Source organism: Catharus ustulatus, chromosome 30 (genome assembly GCF_009819885.2).
Source record: "Catharus ustulatus isolate bCatUst1 chromosome 30, bCatUst1.pri.v2, whole genome shotgun sequence".
Classification (NCBI taxonomy): Eukaryota; Metazoa; Chordata; class Aves; order Passeriformes; family Turdidae; genus Catharus; species Catharus ustulatus.
The window spans coordinates 388337-408681 of record NC_046250.1 but is presented as its reverse complement, the minus strand read 5'-3'; the positions used below and the strand labels follow the sequence as shown (position 1 = coordinate 408681).

Genomic DNA, 20345 nt, shown 5'->3' with positions numbered 1-20345 from the left:
CAGGTGCCCCCACAGCCCCACAGCACTGCCTGGCACTCTCACAGCTCCTCTGGTGAGCGCTGCCTGGCAGCAGCTGCCTCTCACAACACCAGTGTTTCACTCTCTTTCCTCTAGTCGGGAAAAAGAGGATGAACCCAGGTACTCCCAGCCTCCTGAGGAACAGCAGGGCTGGCAGCTGTCCCCATGGACCCTTCAGCCAATCTTCCTTCGCTCCTCTCCAAGCCAGGCCCCTCTTGGAGATCCCATGGGATGCGAAGCGAGCGCCCAGCCCAGGCTCACCCGGGAGGGCAGGAGCTGAGCTGGGCCACAAACGTGACCCCATCAATCCCCACGGGGGGCTGCCAGCAGGCCAGCAGCTTGTCCCCAGGGAGCAGAGCCCCATCTCCCCAGCACACAGCACTGGTACCCGCCATGCTACAGCCTGGCGTGTCTTCCCAGGGTTGCCAAAGCAACCGCAGAAACACAACAAACAGCAACAACACACAGCAGACAGTCGGCAAACATTCCCCTCTTATTTTCTCCCCAGTTCGGTTTGTGCTTTTTCCCCTCTCCCACAAGGAAGCTGCTGCCATCGGAAGGGAACAACAATATTATTCCTCAGTGCAGGCTGCGCCATCCCAGCAGGAGCTGCTGTGCGGAGCCGCCGGCATTGCCAGGGACGCTGCTGCTCCTGGGGAGGAGCCTGGCACAGCTGAGCTGAGCCCTGCCTCTGCCACGGCCACTCGGAGCTGCTCACCTGCCTCCTCCGTGCTGCCTGCAAGGCGTTGTTGTGAGCGAGCAGGGCTGTGCTGAAGGCCAGGCAGGTGAATCCTGCTCCTGGGCAGCGGGGATGTCCCTGGAGGTGCTGCCCAGCCTCTATCCAGTGTGACTCAGGAGCCTTTTGCACAGGGCAGGCAGCACCTGAGCATCCTCAGGACTGGCAGGAGAAGGAGCAGGCAGAGATGTGAGCACATCCAGGGCTGCCTGTGGAGAGGAGCTGGGTGCAGGGACACCCTGGGCTTGGGCAGAAGGAGCAGGCAGAGATGTGAGCACATCCAGGGCTGCCTGTGGAGAGGAGCTGGGTGCAGGGACACCCTGGGGGTGGCCGGGGCAGCAGCACAGCCCGAGCCCTGCAGCCGTGGCATGGGGGGGGATTAGCGGGCACAGATTGGGGTGCCAGCTTTCCAAATGGGATTAACAACTCTGTGGCACATGGCAGTGGGGACAGTGACTCTGCTTTCCAGCTGGGTGCTCAGTGTCCAGCACCCAACACCCAGAACCCAGCACCCAACAATAGCTCCAGCACCCAACAGCTCCTGCACCAGGCCAGGCAGCCCTGAGCTGCTGGGATCAGGACTTGCAGCAGCACCTTCCTGAGTCCTGTTTAACCATTTTTCATCCCTTTTGGGTGTATGGATTCCCATGAGCAGGCTGGAGTGGAACAGGGACAGCGAGCTCCCAGATGTGAACCTCCCAACACTCCTTCATTCCATCTCACCTCTCCCTCACAAAGCCTGGCAGATCCCAAATCCCCTTTCCCACCCCAGACCAGGGCAGCATCCCAGTGTGGGGCACCTTTCTCCACAAATTACACTTTTCCTACACATGCTCAGCACCACAAGCTGCAGGACCTAGACCAACCAGCCTGGTGAGATGTGAAATGCTGAGTGCCTATCCTGTATCCTATCCCTCTCACACATCTATACACATGCACTCATACTTATACATACAGCTTTCTTAACCCTCCCTCATTCCTTTTTTTTTCTTTTTTATTTTTTTCCCAAAGTCCACCCATCTGGTAGCTCATTTGTACTCCTGGAGGCAATTATGGCAGTAAGTGAGGAGGGAGCAGGAGCAGGGTTTTGCTGCTGAGGGGCTGTTATGACACCTGGGGGGGATGTGGCACCTTCAGCAGCAGCACTGGGAATGCTGTATCACAGCTGAGTGTGTAGGTGCAGAGGGGGAAGTCAGTGAGGGGGTTTAATATAAGCATGATCATTCCCTGTGCCGTGCAGAGAAGGCTGGGGGGCCAGGAATGGTACCTGAGAGCTGGACAGGATGTGCTGGAGCTGGTCAAGGTGAAATAACACCTCCCTGTACCTAAAAAGTGACAGGACAAGGAGGAATGGCTTCCCACTGCCAGAGGACAGGGTTACACGGGATATTAGGAGGAAATTCTTCCCTGTGAGGCCAGTGAGGTCCTGGCACAGGTTGCCCAGAGAAGCTGTGGCATCCTTGGAAATGTCCAAGGCCAGGTTGGACAGGGCTTGGAGCAACCTGGGATAGTGGAAGGTGTCCCTGCCCATGGCAAGGGATGGGACTGGATAATCTTTAAGGTCTCTTCCAACCAAACCATTGTAGGAGTCTCTGGTATGAAGTACGAGCCCCAGGGGGAGCCCAAATTTCTCCTTTTCTCCCCCTTCCCAAATAACACCTCTCAGGATGGTCTTAGGGACAGGTTGCGGCAGGACCTGATTTTCTTTACAAGTCCCTTTCACTGTCCCAGCCTGGGACAGCACCGCACAGACCCCAGCAAGCCCAGAGAACCCAGTGAGCCCAACGAGCCCACTGTGCCCAGAGAACCCAGTGTGCCCAACGAGCCCAGGGAAACCAGTGTGCCCAGTGAGCCCAGAGAAACCAGTGTGCCCAGTGAGCCCAATGAGCCCAGTGAGCCCAGAGTGCCCAGTGAGCCAAATGAGCCCAGAGAACCCAGGGAAACCAGTGTGCCCAGTGAGCCCAGTGTGCCCAGAGAACCCAGTGAGCCCAATGAGCCCAATGAACCCAGTGTGCCCAGAGAGTCCAGTGAGCCCAACGAGCCCAGAGAACCCAGTGTGCCCAGTAAGCCAAATGAGCCCAGAGAGCCCAGTATGCCCAGTGTGCCCGACAAGCCCAGAGAACCTTGTGAGCCTAGGGAGCCCACCATGCCCAGTGTGCCCAGCAAGCCCAATGAACCCTGTGTGCCCAGTGTGCTCACTGAGCCCAGAGAGCCTTGTGAGCCTAGGGAGCCCACCATGCCCAGCAAGCCCAATGAGCCCAGTGTGCCCAATGAGCCCAGAGAACCCAGTGTGCCCAGTGTGCTGTGTCCTGTGAGCCCAGTGAGCCCAGAGAACCCAGTGTGCCCAGTGTGCTGTGTCCAGTGAGTCCAGTGTGCCCAGTGAGCCCAGAGAACCCAGCAAGCCCAGCGAACCCAGTGTGCCCAACAAGCCCAGAGCACCCAGTGTGCCCAGAGAACCAAGTGTGCCCAGTGTGCCCACTGAGCCCAGAGAGCCTTGTGAGCCTAGGGAGCCCACCATGCCCAATGTGCCCAGCAAACCCACTGTGCCCAGCAAACCCAGAGAGCCCAGGGAGCCCAATGAACCCAGTGTGCCCAGGGAGCCCACTGTGCCCAGCAAACACAGCGAGCCTAGGGAGCCCACCACGCCCACTGTGCCCAGCAAACCCAGAGATCCCAGGGAGCCCAATGTGCCCAGCCCTCCAGGAAGGCTGAGGAGAGCCTGTGCTGCAAGCTCCTGGCATCTGCAAACTTCAGCCTTACTTTGCCCACATCGGGCCGTGCTGGGATTGCTGTGGTGGATCCATCCTTGGAGCTGGGGCCAGGCTGAGCATTCCCAGTCCCTGGAGGAGCCCACGGCAGGGCTGTGCTCGCTGAGCACTCCCGGCTGGGGCCGAGTGGCCGCGGCCATTCGAGCGCTTATCCCCAGCTTGCAATGACATCTAGTGGAGCTGTCTTGGGAGGAGCTCAGCGAGCCAGCGCCAGCCCTCTTCCCGCACTCCCAGCACTTCATTTTCCCCTCCGACCTTCTCTCCAAAACATGTGGGCAGGAGGCAAGAGGTGGCACCCTATTTCTGAGTCATGGTTGGCCACAGCACATTTCCCGGGAGCCAAAAAAAAAAAAAAAAATTTAAAAAAATCACCTTTTCCACAGCAACATTGAGTTCCCTCCAGCCCATGCTGCAACTCTGCTTAGTGAATAGTTGGGACTACTATTATTAGGTGGAGTGCTCTACTTCAGGCTTCCCCTCCATCCCCAAAGCACCCCAAAAAAAGTGTTCTCAGCATGCCAAATGCTGCTGGTGCAAAGCCAATGGCTGCTTGGTTGCTGGGGGAGGTGGCTGGCAGCAACAAACCACACTGAGCCACAGCCAGAGAAATTCTGGATCCTCCTCTAAAGGCAAGGAAGGAAAAAAATAAACAAATATGCTAACCACAAGATAAAAACTCCAATGTGGTAATGGGTAATGTGCAGCAATTGTCCAGGATCCTGTCCCTGCAGATGGTGCAGCATCCAACAGGTTAATGGCAGCCCGGTCCTATTTTAAACACAGAAAAGTGCTGCAGCTTGATCCCACTTAATTCCTGTAGAGATATAATCATAGTCTTTAGGAGATGTAATCATAGTATTTATTTAAGAATTAAGTGTGTCTGAAAGTGGCCTAAATTCCCTGTGCAAGAGCTGAGTTGGTGCCTCAGCACCTGACTGGGCTCTGCTGCGAGGGGCCAGGCCCTGGTGTCCCTGGCCAGGAGCCAAGGGGGCACCTTGCTTTGGGAACAGGGGGCTGCAGCCATGGCACAGCCTCAGAGAGCCTGGTAAGCAAGAGGAGAGGCAGGTGAGAAGCACATGGAAATGATCATCCAGAGAAATTCTGCATTTTCTGATACATCTTTATTTAGAATAAACAAGCAGAGGCAGCACAGCAGGAATCCAGCACGGATGGGGATAAAATGAGCACAGTTTGAGGCAGTTAGATGAGGGAAAGAAAAAAAACACTTAAAAACCTCACAAACAAACATCACTTTCCAAAGACAAGACAGAGCCTGAGATGCCAATAGATCAGGTACCACTGAGCTGCCTCAAGGTCCCACAGCAGTTACTGAGCAGCAAGGGAGATTCTTATTCCAATCCCCCAAAAAACTTCCTCTGCAGAGCAGGTTTGGGACCTGCTGCTCCCAAGATGGGGTGGGAGGAGATGAGACTACCAGCAGCTCCTTTCCCATCCCATGGAAGGGGCTGGAGAGGGAGCTCACATGGAGAGAAAGTGCTTTAAAAGCAGCCATGGCCAAACACAGTCATTGTCTCACACTTGAAAACCGATTAATCACCAGAGCAAATCCAGAGGGGACACAGACACCACCATCCCTACTGAGATGGTGCTGTGGGGTTGCTCCACAGCAGATGCCAGGCACCAGTGTGGTCCCTGCTCCAGTCCCTCAAAGCAGCCATGGGGCAGCAGTGGCACTGAGCCTCACTCTTGTTTCACAGCCTGGCTGAAGAGCAGTGAAACTCATCTTTAAAATCAAAATTCTTCTACTGTACCTCAACAGACTAGAGAAGAGCTCACAGGTGTCTTCACAAACAGTTATTGCCCCTCTGTTCTGGCCTCTCCCTACCCCTCCATATAAAGACTGATTCAGACATTTCCCCAGCCTTAGTGTGAGGAAGAAATAAATACATACATATAGATATAGATAGATAGATGTAGATATATTAGAATACCTTTATTACATCAGTAAAACCTCTGTAGTGTCAGAAATACAGTGTCCTTGGGCAGCTGGCTGTTGGCAAGACAGGAATTAAACAGCCAAAATACCCAGATAAAATAGATTTTAAAAGTATCACATGCTATAAAAGCTTTAGCAGCTGCATCCTCCTGCAGGGAGGTTGGGCACTGGTTTAGTACCAAGCTCAGGGTGCCCAGGGCTGGGGCTGAGCCCTGTGCTCCCCAGTCAGGCAGTGCTGGCTGCAGATGCTCAAGCACACACACCCATGCAGGAAAGCTCCATGGCCAGCAGCAGCTTTCCTGCCCTAGGACCACTGACCCTCAGGTCTCTTTGGCAGGTTTACATTGCTCCCCTTCTCTGCAGCCCCACCCCTGACCCTGTTACTTCTTGAAAAACTTCTTGTTGAGGAGGAAAATGAGCAGGTTGACATTGACCTTGGCCTTATCGAACATCTTCATGACTGCTACACCCTCATACTGCAGCTGCAGCAGGTCCTGTGGGAGAGGGGACTGTCACTGCCAGGGACAGGGGGCTGGGTTTGCAGGGGGAGATGCACAGCCAGGCTGCCCCCAGCAGCTCAGGGCAGGGCTACACGTGGGCTCCAGGTCCCACCAGTCACCACCCAGCCCCCACACACCCTGGCTGCCCTCATCTCTCTGTCCCCCAGCAGCTGCAGGACAGGCTCCTCACCTGGTAGTGCAGCTGGAAGCACTCCATGTCGATCCCCATGAATTTGGCTTTCACCTGGAACTTGCCTGATTCCTCACAGGGGATGATGTCAAAAATCACATTCTTGAGCCTAGGAAGACAGAGCCACTCACTACCAAAAGGTGTTTCAGAGCTTTAACACAACCAGGTCACTCACCCAGTACACACCCTCAGCACAGCAGCCAGACCCACAGCCCAAATCCCAATTTTCCTGCACTCTCCTACACAATACAACTTGCCCCACATGGCAGGACAACAGCAGCCCGTGTGCATCCTCCTCCTCAGTTATTTTCCTCTACCTGCCCAAGTTTTCATAGTATTGTGGAATATAAAAGGGACCCACAAGGATCATTAAGTGCATTAAGTCCAACTCCTGGCCCTGTACTGAGTAACCCAAAGTAAGAGCTCCTCCCCTGGAGCAGAGTTACTCACTGGCTGGGTGGCAGGTCCTGGATCTCCAGCAGCACCCCCTTCTCCCACAGCTGGGCTGCTGTGTAGTGCAGTGATGGCAGCTTCTTGCTCTTCCCACTGACCCTAGAAGAGAAGGGACCACATGCTGAGAGCTCACCTCCAGCCATCCACAACTCCTTGGATTCCCAACCTCTCCAGGACTCACAACAACCAGAGAGCAACAAAAACAAATGGGATTTTTAGAAAAAAATAACTGATTTTTTGTAAGGAACCGCACTTGTTGCTGGCTGCCAGGTTGTTGAGGCAGGTCTTGATGTACTGGTTGTAATAATCAATTTGCTCCTCATAAAACAGAGTCTTGGCATCAAGGCCCTCCAGAGTCTGCCTCAGCTTCAGGAGCTCCCCGTGGCGCTGCTGCCGGTGGCGCCGCTGGTTCCGGATGTCCTGGGGGAAACACAGCAGTGCCAGAAAGCCAAGAGGTGCCATTATGGGCTGTACCTCTGGGGGTTCAGGGGTGATCCCCAACTCGGTGACCCCAGCACACCTTGGCCAGCTCATCAACGAGCTCCTGGTACTGGTTGGCAGAGTCCACCAGCCCCAGGCTCTCCAAGCGCCGCAGGTTGCGGATGACCTTGCGCTTCTTCTCCTCCATGGAGAGCTGCCCGTTGGCAGCCAGGGAGCGATGGCGCTTCAGCTGGGCAGAGGCTTGGGCGTCCCGCAGCGCGCGCTGGCGCACAAGGCGCTCGTGTGCAGCTTCCTAGGGATGAGAAAGGGTGAATCCTGGAGCTGGAATGGGATGCAGAGATGGAGCAACCAAACTCCTTCATCCATGCTTTAATGTGGGTCTCTTGTGGCCCAGAATGGGTGATTTTTCTGAAAACTAGAGTCCAGACACTGCTGGATTGTGGCTTTTCTTTTTTGGTCCTTGGTGGTATTTGCCAGGACCAGAGAGTGCTAACATGTAGCTCTCTCTCAGAAAAGCTCACATTTAGCCAGCAGAGAAAGACCAGAGGTCTTACTTGACAAGTTCCACAAGAGTCTTTATTTCATGCAAAGGGTGGTCAAGCAGGGATTCTCTCAGAACAAAGGGCACACAGCCATATTTATAGGTTCAGGGAGGATTCAAACTACAACCAATAAAAGTTTATACAAAGGACAGCATCCAATCTAAGTGAGAAGTTCTAAAGGTAAGCTGATCAATTACACAAACTAATTTCTAACCAATTATCTTCCAAAGTGTTAAGAGAGTGACCAAATTCTTAAGGAATTTGGCTCAACCTTTGTATCTAGGATACCTTATATCTATTATAGCAAGTTCCAGGGGCCAGGGGAAGATGGCTTTGGAGGAATTGTATCATCCACACTGGATCACAAGAGGAGGGGCCAAACCTCCAAGAGGAACAGGGCAGCTTTTTGCTGAGAACTTTTTGCTGTTTGCCCATTAAGTTTCTCAGTTCATCCCCAGCAGCAGCCTCACATATCCCACCTCATGCTCTGAGGCTGGTGTCCACAGGATTTCTGGGAGGGAATCTCCTGGCTGGGCCTGGATCAAATCCACCAGCATCTGCTTGGTGCTAGAAACCAGAGGGAGATATCAGGCATCTGCTCCAGAGCATCACCCTCCACACAATATTCAGTTGCCTCCCAAAACTTTCTTGCCCACTTTAAGCATCCCAGCCCCCAGTACCATTCCAACACCCCCAGTACCCTCCTGATGCTCTCAGAGCCTGTCCTCACCTCAGCAGCAGGCTCCTCGTGTCACTCTCCTCACTGTTGGCCACTGGCATCAGCTTGTTGGTGAGGGTGAGGGAGATCTCTGTTCTGCTGAACTGGGAGAGCACCTGCTCAGTACTGCTGTCTCCCAGGCTGGCAACACTCTCCCCTGGGAGGGTAGAGAGAGCCCTGCTAGCTGTGTTGGGCTCTAGAAGGCTGGCTTCCCATGCCCAAAGCAAACTAGCTCAAGCTTTGTGCAAGGAAAGTTTGCCCACATCCACCCTCCTTCCATCAGGGTAGGTGGTGGGTCCCAGAGTTCAACCTACCAACCAGGGACTGGACTGTAGGGAGTTCATCAAGATCCTCCAGGAGCTCATGCAGGGGGTCACTGTGCTGTGGTGCAATGGAGTCCTGGTGCTCAAGCAGGAGCTGGACAGTGCAAGGCATGAGTCAGTGGCAAAGGGGGATGCAAAGGGAGAGTGACAGAGGGCCACCCAGGAGTGACAAACACCCCTTGCACCCAAGGGGGGGATGAAGACAACATGGGGTTTGCAAAAGGACAAACCTGCAGAATCTAGGTTATTTCCTTGCTTAGAAGGGAAAAAAAGGGTCAGGAAGAGGGAAGCTGTGCTAGGGGTGGGGTACAGAGGAATGGGAAGAAATGCAGCAGAAAGCCCAGGAAGTGGGAGCAGAAGAAACAGAGCTTGTCATGAGCTTTATGCCCTGACCTTGTGTGTGTTGATGAGCTCCCCCACAGTGATGTAGATGACTGGTTTGGCCACTGCCACCATCTCTGAGTACTCATCCATGTTAAATCTCTCTTCAGGTTCAGGGACACAGCAGGCAGCAGAGATGAAGCTCCTGCAGGGAGGGACCCCATTGGTCAGCCCCAAACCCCTGCCACCAGCTCCTAGCCACCCTCCCACCCCACCACCATCCTGGGGCCCACCTGAACTTGCTGTGGGTGTCCTCCAGGTACTGGTTGAGCCTGCAGAGATGGGAGCTGTCCCCCTCGAAGGCCTTGCGGGCGGCGGCGTGCTGCAGCACCTTGGCGATGCAGCCCAAGCTGCGGCGCTGCTCGGGGTGCAGGGCAGCCCCGGCCGACACGTCCACGATGTCAAAGCCATCAGGGGCCACCACCGCTGGGTTCATGAAGCGGTAGTAGAGCAGGTTGCCCACAATCTAGGACATGAGACAGGCTGGGGGATGGGGAGCAGATGGGTTGGGGCCCAAGGAGGTGGGGAACCTTGGGGGTCAGCAGGGAAGGATGTTTCATCCTTGCTCTGCACAGTAGGACCCCCCTAGAAGAGATGGCAGCACAGGGAAAAGCCCACTCTTTGTATTTCCTTAGCAGCCCAAGGAAAATGGTGACTTGGAAGGTGTTTTTCAGTCAAGAGGACCTGATTTTCTGTGGAGGGATATTGACCCTTCATGTGCAGACATAGCTGAACCCCCCCAAATCATGCAGGTATCCCAACCCCACGGTACCTTATCAACCTCCTCTGCTGGGGCCTTGGGGAATTTCTCAACCAAGGATGTCCTCAGGATTTTGGCCATGTAGCGCATCCCATAGCTGAGGAGATGTAGTGAGAGGACCATCAGCATATGGGTCCACCCTGATGACCCAGTCCTGCTTACTACCCATCATCCAAGAAGCAGCAAGTCCCCAGCCCTGGGGTGATGGAGAAGCCCATAGGTAGGACTGGCAGCTACAGCACCCCTCAGCTCGTTCCCCCACCCTGCTGCCAGCCCAGGCATCTCCGGAGGAGGCCTCCTTCTTCTGAGATGACCACAAAGCTCAGTTTCTCCCTGGCAGACATCTCAATGTCAGCAGTAAACTGCCCAGAAACAGAGCAGAAAAACAAGCCAGTCCATGAGGCCCTGCTGATATTTGGGGTTGCCCTTGCTGACAGTACAGTAACTCAGTCCTGCAGCAGCAAAGGGGCCAGAAAGCTCCCCATAACCCACCTCCCTTTCTAAGTCCTTGCTGGAGACACCTTAGAGCCAACAGCACTGCTGGGGTGTGCACAGAAACCATCGGGATACTTACGGGATCTTATCAACAGAAGAGGTGATGGCAGAGACAAACTTGTCTGTTATTGCCAGGAGATTGCAGACAGAGATGTCCAGCCGCCTTTGGACCTCAGGGTGGCTGAGAGCCTGCTCAGGACTGACCTCATACGGGAGCTTGCTGTGAAGGGAAAAACAGGACCCCATCATCATCCCAATGCTCATCACCCTGTGGCTGAGCCGAGCCTTCTTAGCCAGGGTCTGACCTTCTGTGCCCACTCTGCGACTCAGTCTGGTTGATCCACGCCTTGTAGATGTCCACAGGGTCTGTGCGGATGCTGAGGGCCTTGTCCTGCAGGACCTCCTGCACTGGGCCAGCCAGGATGTGCCTCAGGGCGTTCTGCCCGCGCGCGTTGCGGTAGAAGCTGACCACCAGCCTGATCACTGTGGCATTGCCCGTCAGGATGTCATGAACGTGGTCCACCTTGGAGCTGGAGACAGAGATGGGGCAGATGGGATGAGGGGATGGACCAGAATGTGTGTGTTCTCCAAGCAGGAGGCAGCAGACAGAAGAGATAACAGCATCCAAGCTGATGCAGTTCAGCCTTTCCCTGATCTCCTGATCTCCCACCTGATCTCCTCCTGCAATGCCACTTTGAAGAGCTGGAGCAGCAGATAAGCCTCCCGTGGGTTGGACGCGTAGTTGTAAAGCGTAAAGATCACCGACTCCATGAACTTGGTGGACTTGTTCTGGGGCATCTGGAAGATCAGCCTGGCCAAGTACACTGGCTGTGTCTGCAGGAAAAAGGACACCAAGCTAACCCAAGTGGTGTGGGGTAACTGGGGGCCAGGTCCCTGCACTGCTCCCCCAGCTCTGGGGGACACAGCAGAGCCCCCCAGCCCCACCTGCAGCAGGTAGAAGAGGTGCTGATAGGCCTCCAGCTTCTGCCGCTTCTCCTTGCTGAGCGACTTGAGCCCCTTCTGCTTGTCCCTGGACATCATCTCTGAGAGCTGCTCCTTGTTCTTCTTGGTCAGCTTCTTGCAGTGGGAGACCACCTCCTGCAGGGAGAGAAGCACTGGGGTCTGCCTAAGGCTCCAACATTCTGACCACTTCTGGGAGAGCCAGAGGCACCCCAGTGCTCCCCAACCCCTCCAACTGCTCAAAAAATGAAGCAGAGACACGTCCAAGCTGAACTGCCATGGAGGACAGGACCACACAGAGGCAACCAAGTCCTCCCCCACTGTCTCTACCTGCAGAGTGATCCTGTTCTTGACCAGTAGCCCAATCTTGATGTCCATGAGGTCCAGGTCGTTCTCCAGCTGCCGGCTGGCGCGGATCCTCTTCACCACCTCCTCCTGCAGCCGCAGCACCTCCGACTCCTCCCAGAAATCGTGCTGGCTCTGCTCCAGCAGGTGGATGAAACGCTGGACGATGCTCAAGGGTGGACTCTTGGTGTGGACTGTGGTAATACACAGCAATGCCGTGAGTATTTGCAGTTTGATGGAGTGGCCATTCCCACTGCAGACCCTCAGACCCCCAGCATTCACCCAGACACCCCATCCTCCTCCCCAAAAAGCATCTTGCAGCACCAGGACTTGGGACAGCACATGGCCACACTGTGCAACAGCATCCAGGAAGCTTTTGGGGGCAGAGGGGCAGCCCCAGGGCTGATGACCAAAGAACCACCAAGGCTGTGTCACTCCTGTCCTGCTCACAACTGCTTCCCCACTGTGCAGGGCCAGCAAGGGAAGAGGCAGAGTCCCTTTCCCAATTAGCCATCACTTCCCTTTCCCAATTAGCCATCCCAATTCAGAGCAGGCACTTACCCAGCATCCTGTAATCCCCACGGGCCTTGTTTGCTCGCACAAAAGCCTGGATTTTTATTACAGCTTTAATCTGCCAAGACAAACAAGGGGGTGGGAGATGTCTTTCCACAGTGCCCCTAACACACACAAGGAGGGAAGGAAAGCTGGACAAGCACATCACTGCCTGGTTCCAACTGCCAGGAATGTATTAAGCCCTGGGATGAGGGTGTCTACAACACAGGAGAGATTTTGGGATTCTACCCTTCTCAGTGGTCATTCCCCTCTACCCACTGTATATCAGAAACTGCAGCAACTCCAGGGGTGCAACTTCACTTTCCACAGCTGATACCCCCTCTTTTCCCCAAAAAATTTCCTTCCCCTCTTAATTGACATCTTGAAATCATTGTTCTTTGATGGAACTGGAGTGATTTTTCTCCCCTCACACTTTACAAAACCTGAGAGTTTGGCTTCCAGACCCACTAGGTACCTATTCCTTCCCATCTGTCCCCCTGCCAGGATGAACCAGTTCTTCCAGCTGCACTCAGGGACAGGGATCCAATTGTGTGCTCTGGATCATCCCCCTACACCCCCTGAAGTTTTTGATTCCCATCCCATCACTTACATTCTGTCTGAAGTAGTGCAGCCTCTCCTGGTATTTCCTCCGTGTCTGCCACATCCTCACAGCTGCCTGGATCTGGGAGAGATGTTCAAACTTTTGGATTCTGGAAGAACTTGCTTTGGCCAAAGGGAATGGGTGGAGGGGAAAAATCATGAGGACATCTGGGGGAGGTTTAGGTTGGATATTAAGGAAAATTTCTTCACAGAAGGGGTGGTCAAGCATTGGCACAGGCTGCCCAGCAAAGTTGTTCACCATCCCTGGAGGGATCTAACACCCACAGGGATGTGGCACTTCGGGACATGGTTAGTGGTGGCCTTGCCAGTGCTGGGGGAACAGTTGGACTTGGTGATCTTCAAGGGTGTTTCCAGCCTCAGTGAGCCCATAGTAACAATTCTATTCTATGATTTTTTTTCTCCCCTGCCCACTCGCACACTGCCCTGGCCCAGTTGCCACAATCCCCCCTGGCTCCTCTAAGCTAGGCAGGAGTAGATGCCACCCTTACAAGCACGCAACAATGCCCAACATGGGAACAAAGGCTGAAGAGAGAATCTTCCAAACCTTGATTGCAGCCTCTGTGTTGGATTTCAGGTAGTGCAGCCTCTCCAGGTAAGCTCTGCGCTGTCTGTACCCCCTCCAACAAGCCTGGGCACAAGAAAACAGAGAGACCTGTGTGAGCCCACTGTGACTCCATTGGTTTTTCAGGGAGCACATAAGAGAATAACACAGCATGGGGAAAGAGGAAACCAGCACCTAAAGCTGCTACTGTGAGAGAAACAAGCCCCGCTCTCTGCAGCACCTCAGTAAAACCACAGAGCAGCAAATTCTGGCACTCCCTGGACCTGCTGGAAGGTGCTGCAAGCAGCTGCCCTTGGTTTGTGTCACTGTGTTCAGAGGAGAGACAGATTCTGGCTGTGTCACCTGGATCCTGACTGCAGCTGGCCTCTGCTCCTGCAGGACGTGCCGCCGCGCCGCAAACCGCTGGCGAACGAGGAAGCCGCGGAGCCGCGCCTGCAGCCTCACCACCAAGGACACGCTGGCTGCCCACAGGAGCTCCCGCTCGTGTGCCGCTGTCACACGGGTGATGACCGACTGCAAGGACACAGGGCATCAGCTCAGCCCCCAGTGATGCCACTGGTGCCCACCCAGCCCCATCCTGCCCGTACCTGGAGCTCCTCCCGGCTCAGATGGGTGGTGTTGAAGCTGCCGTTGCGTGGGCGCTGCCAGCTGCCCTCCAAGGTCTGCAGGTTCAGGTAGTACTCAGCTCCATCCAGCAGCCTGTGCTGGACCCAGGATGGCTTCACATTCCCTGCATGCCACGATGGATGGGAGCTGCTGGAGAGTGCTGCTCCTCCTGAACACCCTGGCCAGGGGTGCATCCCAGGTTCCCAGGGTGGGGGAGGTTTTGCAGCCCTCAGAGTTTTACCTGCTGGTCTCTTGGTGGCCATCAGAGCTGCCAGCTGCTGCTGGTAGGTGTCAGCACAGGCATCCACCACCCCACACAGGGCCACATCAGGGTTGCACAGCACCCTCAGTGTCTGTGATGCCTTCCCTTCCTTGATGGCTTGGTTGATGGCAGCTATGCCCAGAGCCACTGTGGGAGCAGAGCTCACATCAGCCCCTTCATATCCCCTGACCTCCAGCAGCACCCACATGGGGAGAACACTCACTGTTCCTGGCTGCCACTGTGTCCTGGTTGGCCTGGCAAACCCCTTCCTGGATCTCTTCCCACCAAAGAACAGCTCCATTGTCCTCTGTGGCCTGCAAGATTGGGGAGATGGGGTCTAATGAGCTGGGCAGACCCCTTTGAGCACCTCCTGCTTTGCAGATGCTGCATTGCTAGGGTGGGGGGGGTTACTTCACAGTCTTGTAACCAAGGCAGGGTACCCTGAATCCAGGGGAGATACCACACTGCCACAGAGGTACTGCACAGCTGATGACCCCCACCCCACCTGGACTTTGTGCCTCCGTGCCCTGGACAGGATGCTGTGGTAGCGTGGGGCAGTTGGAAGGGCAATGTCAGGCAGGGCAGGTGCCAGCAGCAGCAGTGCTGCCAGTGTCCTCTCAGGGTCTGCCTGCAGCAGTGCCTCGTTCACCAGCCGGACTGCATGGACTCCTGTGTGGAGGGACAGGATACACCTTCAAGCCCTGCAATGAATGCTCCAGGCACCCAAGGGAGTCACAGCCCAGGGTGGTACGAGATTCTCTGGTGTTTCATTGGGGTTGTAATCCCAGGGCAACCTCCCCTCCAAGGATATCTGCAGACCCCCTGCACGCCCAGCCTTCACATGGGCAGGACTCACGGTCGTTTTCATCCTGCACTGATGAATTGGTGCTGTTGATGCTGTCTTGAATGTCATTCCAGCTCAGGAATTCAGCTCCTGCTTTCCTTGATTGGTCTTTCAGCTGCAACAAGTCATCAAAGTACCTGCAGGAGAGACACAGGGCAATGACTTGGAGCATTCTGAGGAGGGTTGGTGCATTCAGAGCAGCAAGGTGCCTGTCAGAGCCAGTTTCCCAGCTCTTCAGAGGGGAGAGGCAAGGCACAGGACAGGGAGGCTGCTGGAACAAGCCCATTAAAAGCCCAGGTTCCCTGACCACCCCTTTCCACAAGATTCCTTCACACCAACCCACAACACAGAACCCAACTCACCGCTGTGCATTTGTATCCTTAACTCCTGAGAGGCCCAGGACAGGGCTGACCAGGCTGCTCCAGAGCCTGTTAGGGTTCCTGGCATCCAGGGCTTGGTTAACCAGTGCCACAGCTGAGAGCATCTCCACAGCCACAAACAACTCCTCCTGTGCCAACTCTCCCTGCACAGGACAGGCAGAGACACTGAACACCCATAATCTCCTCCTCCAGCCTGAGTTTCCCCAGGGAAGCAGCAGCAGAGGAAGCACCCCAGTCTTAGCAGAGGGACCAACCCACCCACCCCCATGGCCCATGACCCCCCATAACCCTGGGGGTATCTCACCTGTGGGTGTTGGCTCTGCAGCAGGGCCAGCTGGTGCTGGTACAGGGGGGCAGCAGGGACATGCACATCAGGCAATTGGGCTGCAGGGTCCATCAGTGCTTCCAAGGTTTCTGCTGGCATCCCTCGACGGATAGCAGCATTTATCCGGCCCACAGCCTGCAGCACTGAGGGACAGACAGGGGGGCTGCAGGAGGTGGCAGTGCCCTGTCTCAGGGCCAGGCTGCCAGCAGCCCCACCAGCTCCTAGGATGCACTGGGCAGCAGAACCTGCAACAAGTGTTTGCCCAGGCACTCACTGGCTCGCTGCTCCTTGTCCCTCTGGTTTGCTGTGAGGATCCCTGCCTGCACCTCCTCCTGCTCCAGCAGCTCCAAGTAGCCCAATTCCTGCAACAGGCAGAGAGGGGTGTGAGGTCTCACAGCTACCAACTCCCCAGCCTGTGGGACCTCCCTCTTCCTGGGGACCATGGGCTGCCCTCCAGCACACACACCCTGCACCACAGGCTCCTGCCAGTCCCTACCAGTGCCTTCTCCTCCCGGTCCGTGCTGAGCTGCTCCAAGTAGAGCTCAAGGTTGTCGCGCTGGAGGCAGCGCAGGGCCAGGGCGGGGTCCTGCAGTGCACGGTGCAGCACCAGCACATCCTGTCTCTCCAGGGCATTGTCCACCTCTTCCAGAGCCCCACGCACTACAAGAGGCCAGTTCACCCCAGAGGTGAGCAGGTAAATCATCCCACGGCTCCAGGGAGCAAAGGCAGCTATGGCTAAAGCCTGCATACTCATTATTTTAATTTCCCCTTTGAAATGCACACCCTGCCCTTCTTCCCAGTAGGTCTGAGGCTGGCCTGAGCAGATTTCTTTCTGCCATGCCCATGACTCTCCCCACATCCTGGGCTACCATGATCCCACCATAAGCCCTGGAGAACCCCCAGAGGGAAGGCCCAGCTTTGCTCACCGTTCACTTTGTTGATGTTCCCTTGGATTTCAGCCTGGGTCAGACACCAGTCATAGACATCCTCTCCTTCAGGGATGACCTGTGAGTACTGGACAGGGATTCCCCAGCCTGAGCTTTCTGCCCAAGCACACCCCAACATGTGCAGTGGGGTTGCCTGCAGATGCCTGGGCTCATTTCCCAGCCCCAAGCCCCGAGTGAACCAGCCCCGAAAGAGGAATCATCTCCTCCATATTCTGCTCAGCACAAGGGCTCCTAGGCTGTGTTTTAGCAAGCAGGGTATGGCCTGTGGCCAAGGGACCCTTCCTGCTGGAAACACCCACCTGCCCATCAGCAAAGGGGCTACTCCTCTCCCAGCCACCCTGGAGCACCCTATGCCCTCCTTACCCTGTTTCTGGCATTGCTGCCCTTCTCCAGCTTGGCCTGGTGCAGCACCTCCTGGTAGGCACCTGCCAGCTCCTCACGCAGTCCCACCAGCATCGCGTGGGGGTTGTGCAGGGTCTCCATTGTCTGGGCCACCACCCCCCGATCCACGGCTTCATTGATGGCCAGCACCGCGGCATGGACTGGAGGTGAGGCAGGAAGGAGGTGAGATGGGACATGGAGGGGCAAGATGGACCATCTGCTTTGTCCCTGCATGCAGTGGGACAAGACATTCCATGGGTGATGGTGGGAACCTGCCCTGTTCAAAAGGCAAGCTGCAGTCTCCAGCTCCCAGGGAGCCTGTGCCTCACAGCAAGCCCAGGGAATGCAGAACCCCAGCTGCTGCTGGCTAGGAAAGGGCTGTGCCAGCACCTGCAGGCTTGTGCCAGGCTGAAAGGGAACAACCAGGTGCCTCCCACTGCATCCCAGACCACCATCACCTCCCAGAGCACTCCCTCCCAGTTTGCTGGCCCCAGGTTTGCTGTTCAGGGGCTGAGCCAAGATCCTGCTAGGGGCTGACACCCATCCCCATTCCCCACCAGGCAGCCGTCACCTGCTGCTTCATCCACTGAGAGCTCGTTGGCCAAAATGCCGCCAATCTTGCTGAAGGCAGGCAGCTGCAGCCCATACTTCTCCAGCTCCCGCTTCATGTTGTTGATCTCCTCCTCTGGAGCAGAGCAGAGGCAACACTGCTCAGCACCAGCCCTGGAGCTCAGTACTGGAGCAGGGACAGCCAGCAGAGCTCCCACTCCCTTGCCAGACCAAGAGGGGAGCAGAAAATCTCCACAGCTGGGATGAGTATCCCTGAGGCAGCTTTGGCAAAATGCATCCAAGACTCACTCCCTACATCCCTACTCCCACATGACCCCAGAACATTGGTGGCAAATCCCCCTTGGCAACCCCCATCCCAGGTCTCCCCACACAGCACCACCATACCTGTGAAGTTCACTTTCCCATACAAGTCCTGGATCGGAGGAGCCAGCCCCAGCTTGTAGAGGTAGAAGCTGAAATACAAACCCACACCATGACATCACCGGCTTCTCTGACAGGTAACACCACCAAAGGGCTCATGAGCATGAACACACTCCATGACAGCCAGGCCAAGGCACCCACCTGAGTGCATGGATGCAGTAGACCACCCGGGGCATGTTCTTCTTGTCATACACATCAGTGGTCTCTGGGTGGAAGATCTGCCAGCAAGACAAGAGATACTCAGGGGGCAACGGCATCCAGACAGTTCCCAGGGTCGGCTGGTGTCAAAGAGTGGAGGACAAAACCCCACTGGCCATACCAGCACCCCCCCGGTACTGCCATAAGGCAAAGGCCAGTGTATCCCTTGGCTGGGGAAGGCAGAGGGGAGACGTTACCGAGGGCAGCCCCACGTGGCTCATGGCACTGCGCCAGTGGTTGATGTTATCCGTGTGCCGAAAGTGAAGCCCGGCTGCCTGGAAAAGAGAAGCTGAGGTCAGGCTGAACCACACTTTATCTCATCCCTGGGGTCCCCCATTGCCCCCAGAACAACCCAGCAAGTTAAAGACAGAGGCAATGCCAGGGACAGCACCACTCAAGGACCCCATTGCAGCCATCAGCTACAAAACAGCCCCTCAGTGATCGAGGGGCTCCTCACTCTGCAGGCAGCAGCAAGGGAAGGGTTTGGGGGTACACCCTAGGGGTTCTACACCTTCCCTCTGCTGCCACAGCCATACCTTGTACCGTGTCTGTTCAGGGTCGTAGATCTTCTTCAATGGGACAACAGCAGGGGCAAAGCAGTGGCCCAGCTTGGCCAGCAGGACCCCATTGCGCAGGGTCTCCTCCAGCTCTGTGGATGGGGGCAGCTCCTCACCCAGACAGGCCTCCATCCAGCTTCGGGGCAGAGACAGGGCACGTCACAGACTGCCAGCACCCTACACAGCAGAAAAGCACCCAAAGGACATCCCCCCAACCCCATTCCAATAAATCCGCCCCAGCGGGGGAGCTCAGGCTTCTGCTGCTGGGTGGTTTTCAGTTTGGGTATAGGGCTGAGTGTTTCTCCACAAAAAAAAACCAAAAACCAAGTTTCAACTTTGAAGAGCCACAAAGCTGCAGGATCCAGGCAGCATTCTGCAGCATTATAGCCACTTCCCACCCCTTCCCTCTGTCCCTCCCCATAACACCCCTTTTCCCCCCAAATCTGAGCTTGAGGATCTTCCCAAGTGCAGTCCCACCGCTTGGCTTCCTCCAGGTGACACAGGTACTGGTAGGCAATGTTCTGCCTCCTCTGTTCATCCATCTCGTCTGCAGTTGGGCGCTCACCTGGATAGAAAGGGGGTCTCCCATCAGATCCCCCTGCTCAGAGAGGCTTTTTGGAGCCCCCAAGGCCACTAAAACTAAGATTTGGGTGAGGAAGCCAGGCTTTGGGTGCAGTAGCCTCCCACAGTCCTTGTGGGAGTGGCACCTGCGTCACAGAGGCACCAGGCAGGCCCTTCTGGCAGTGGGAGGAAAGTTTCCAATTTCCCTTTTTTCCAAATAACAACCCTTAGAGCTAGCACTGCAGAGGGGGAGGACACAGAGCGAACACCCGGGAGGAGGCGGGGAAGGGGAACACAGCTCCAGGTTTGGGGTCCATTGACACTGCTCCTGCCGGCTGCCCACCAACAAACTGCTCCCCAAAATGTGTCCCTCCCAGTTTGTCCCCAGGGCCTGGCACTTTGCCACCACGGTCCCTCTACCCACATGCACACCTGCCTGTACCCCCTGAATCTCCTGCACTCCTAAACCCGACTGTTCCCCCATCCAGAGCCCCTGTTCCCCCCTGCTGTACCTGTCCCCTCACATTCCCCTGTACCCCCAGCTGTACCTGTCCCCTCACATTCCCCTGTCCTCCCCAGCTGTACCTGTCCCCTCACATTCCCCTGTCTCCTCACGTTCCCCTGTCCCTCCCAGCTGTACCTGTCCCCTCACATTCCCCTGTACCCCGAGCTGTACCTGTCCCCTCACGTTCCCTCTGTCCCCTCACATTCCCCTGTCCTCCCCAGCCGTACCTGTCCCCTCACGTTCCCCTGCACCCCGGACCCGTCTGTTCCCCCATCCCCGCACCGCTCTGTCCTCCCCCAGCTCGCTGCACCCCAGACTCGTCCCCCTCTCAGCCCCCTGCCCCCCGTGCCGGTCACTCACAGCGCCCCGGCCCCGCTCCCTCCATGGCCGCGGTGGCTCCGGCGGCTCCGCCCGCGGTTTGAATCTCCCGCCGCCCACGTGACCGCGCGGGGACCGCCGGGACAGCG

General features: G+C 56.1%; 1 protein-coding gene across 1 annotated transcript; it reads right to left on the bottom strand.

Moving 5' to 3' along the window:
- Positions 1–4711: 4711 nt before the first annotated feature.
- On the bottom strand, positions 4712–19374 carry IQGAP3 (IQ motif containing GTPase activating protein 3). The gene is made up of 37 exons (XM_033082951.2): positions 19290–19374; positions 18792–18948; positions 18453–18530; positions 18199–18275; positions 18022–18089; positions 17639–17752; positions 17050–17228; positions 16666–16753; positions 16236–16399; positions 16014–16101; positions 15719–15882; positions 15397–15557; positions 15047–15171; positions 14696–14859; positions 14414–14504; positions 14170–14337; positions 13910–14052; positions 13665–13835; positions 13305–13388; positions 12750–12821; positions 12149–12218; positions 11573–11781; positions 11228–11380; positions 10953–11116; positions 10588–10812; positions 10362–10502; positions 9800–9884; positions 9261–9493; positions 9040–9172; positions 8638–8740; positions 8336–8480; positions 8085–8172; positions 7143–7355; positions 6876–7042; positions 6620–6721; positions 6170–6278; positions 4712–5973 (listed from the first exon to the last, which is right to left on the bottom strand). The coding sequence occupies exons 1-37, from the start codon at positions 19352–19354 to the stop codon at positions 5860–5862; spliced, it is 4875 nt and encodes a 1624-aa protein (XP_032938842.1). The 5' UTR covers positions 19355–19374; the 3' UTR covers positions 4712–5859.
- Positions 19375–20345: the final 971 nt, after the last annotated feature.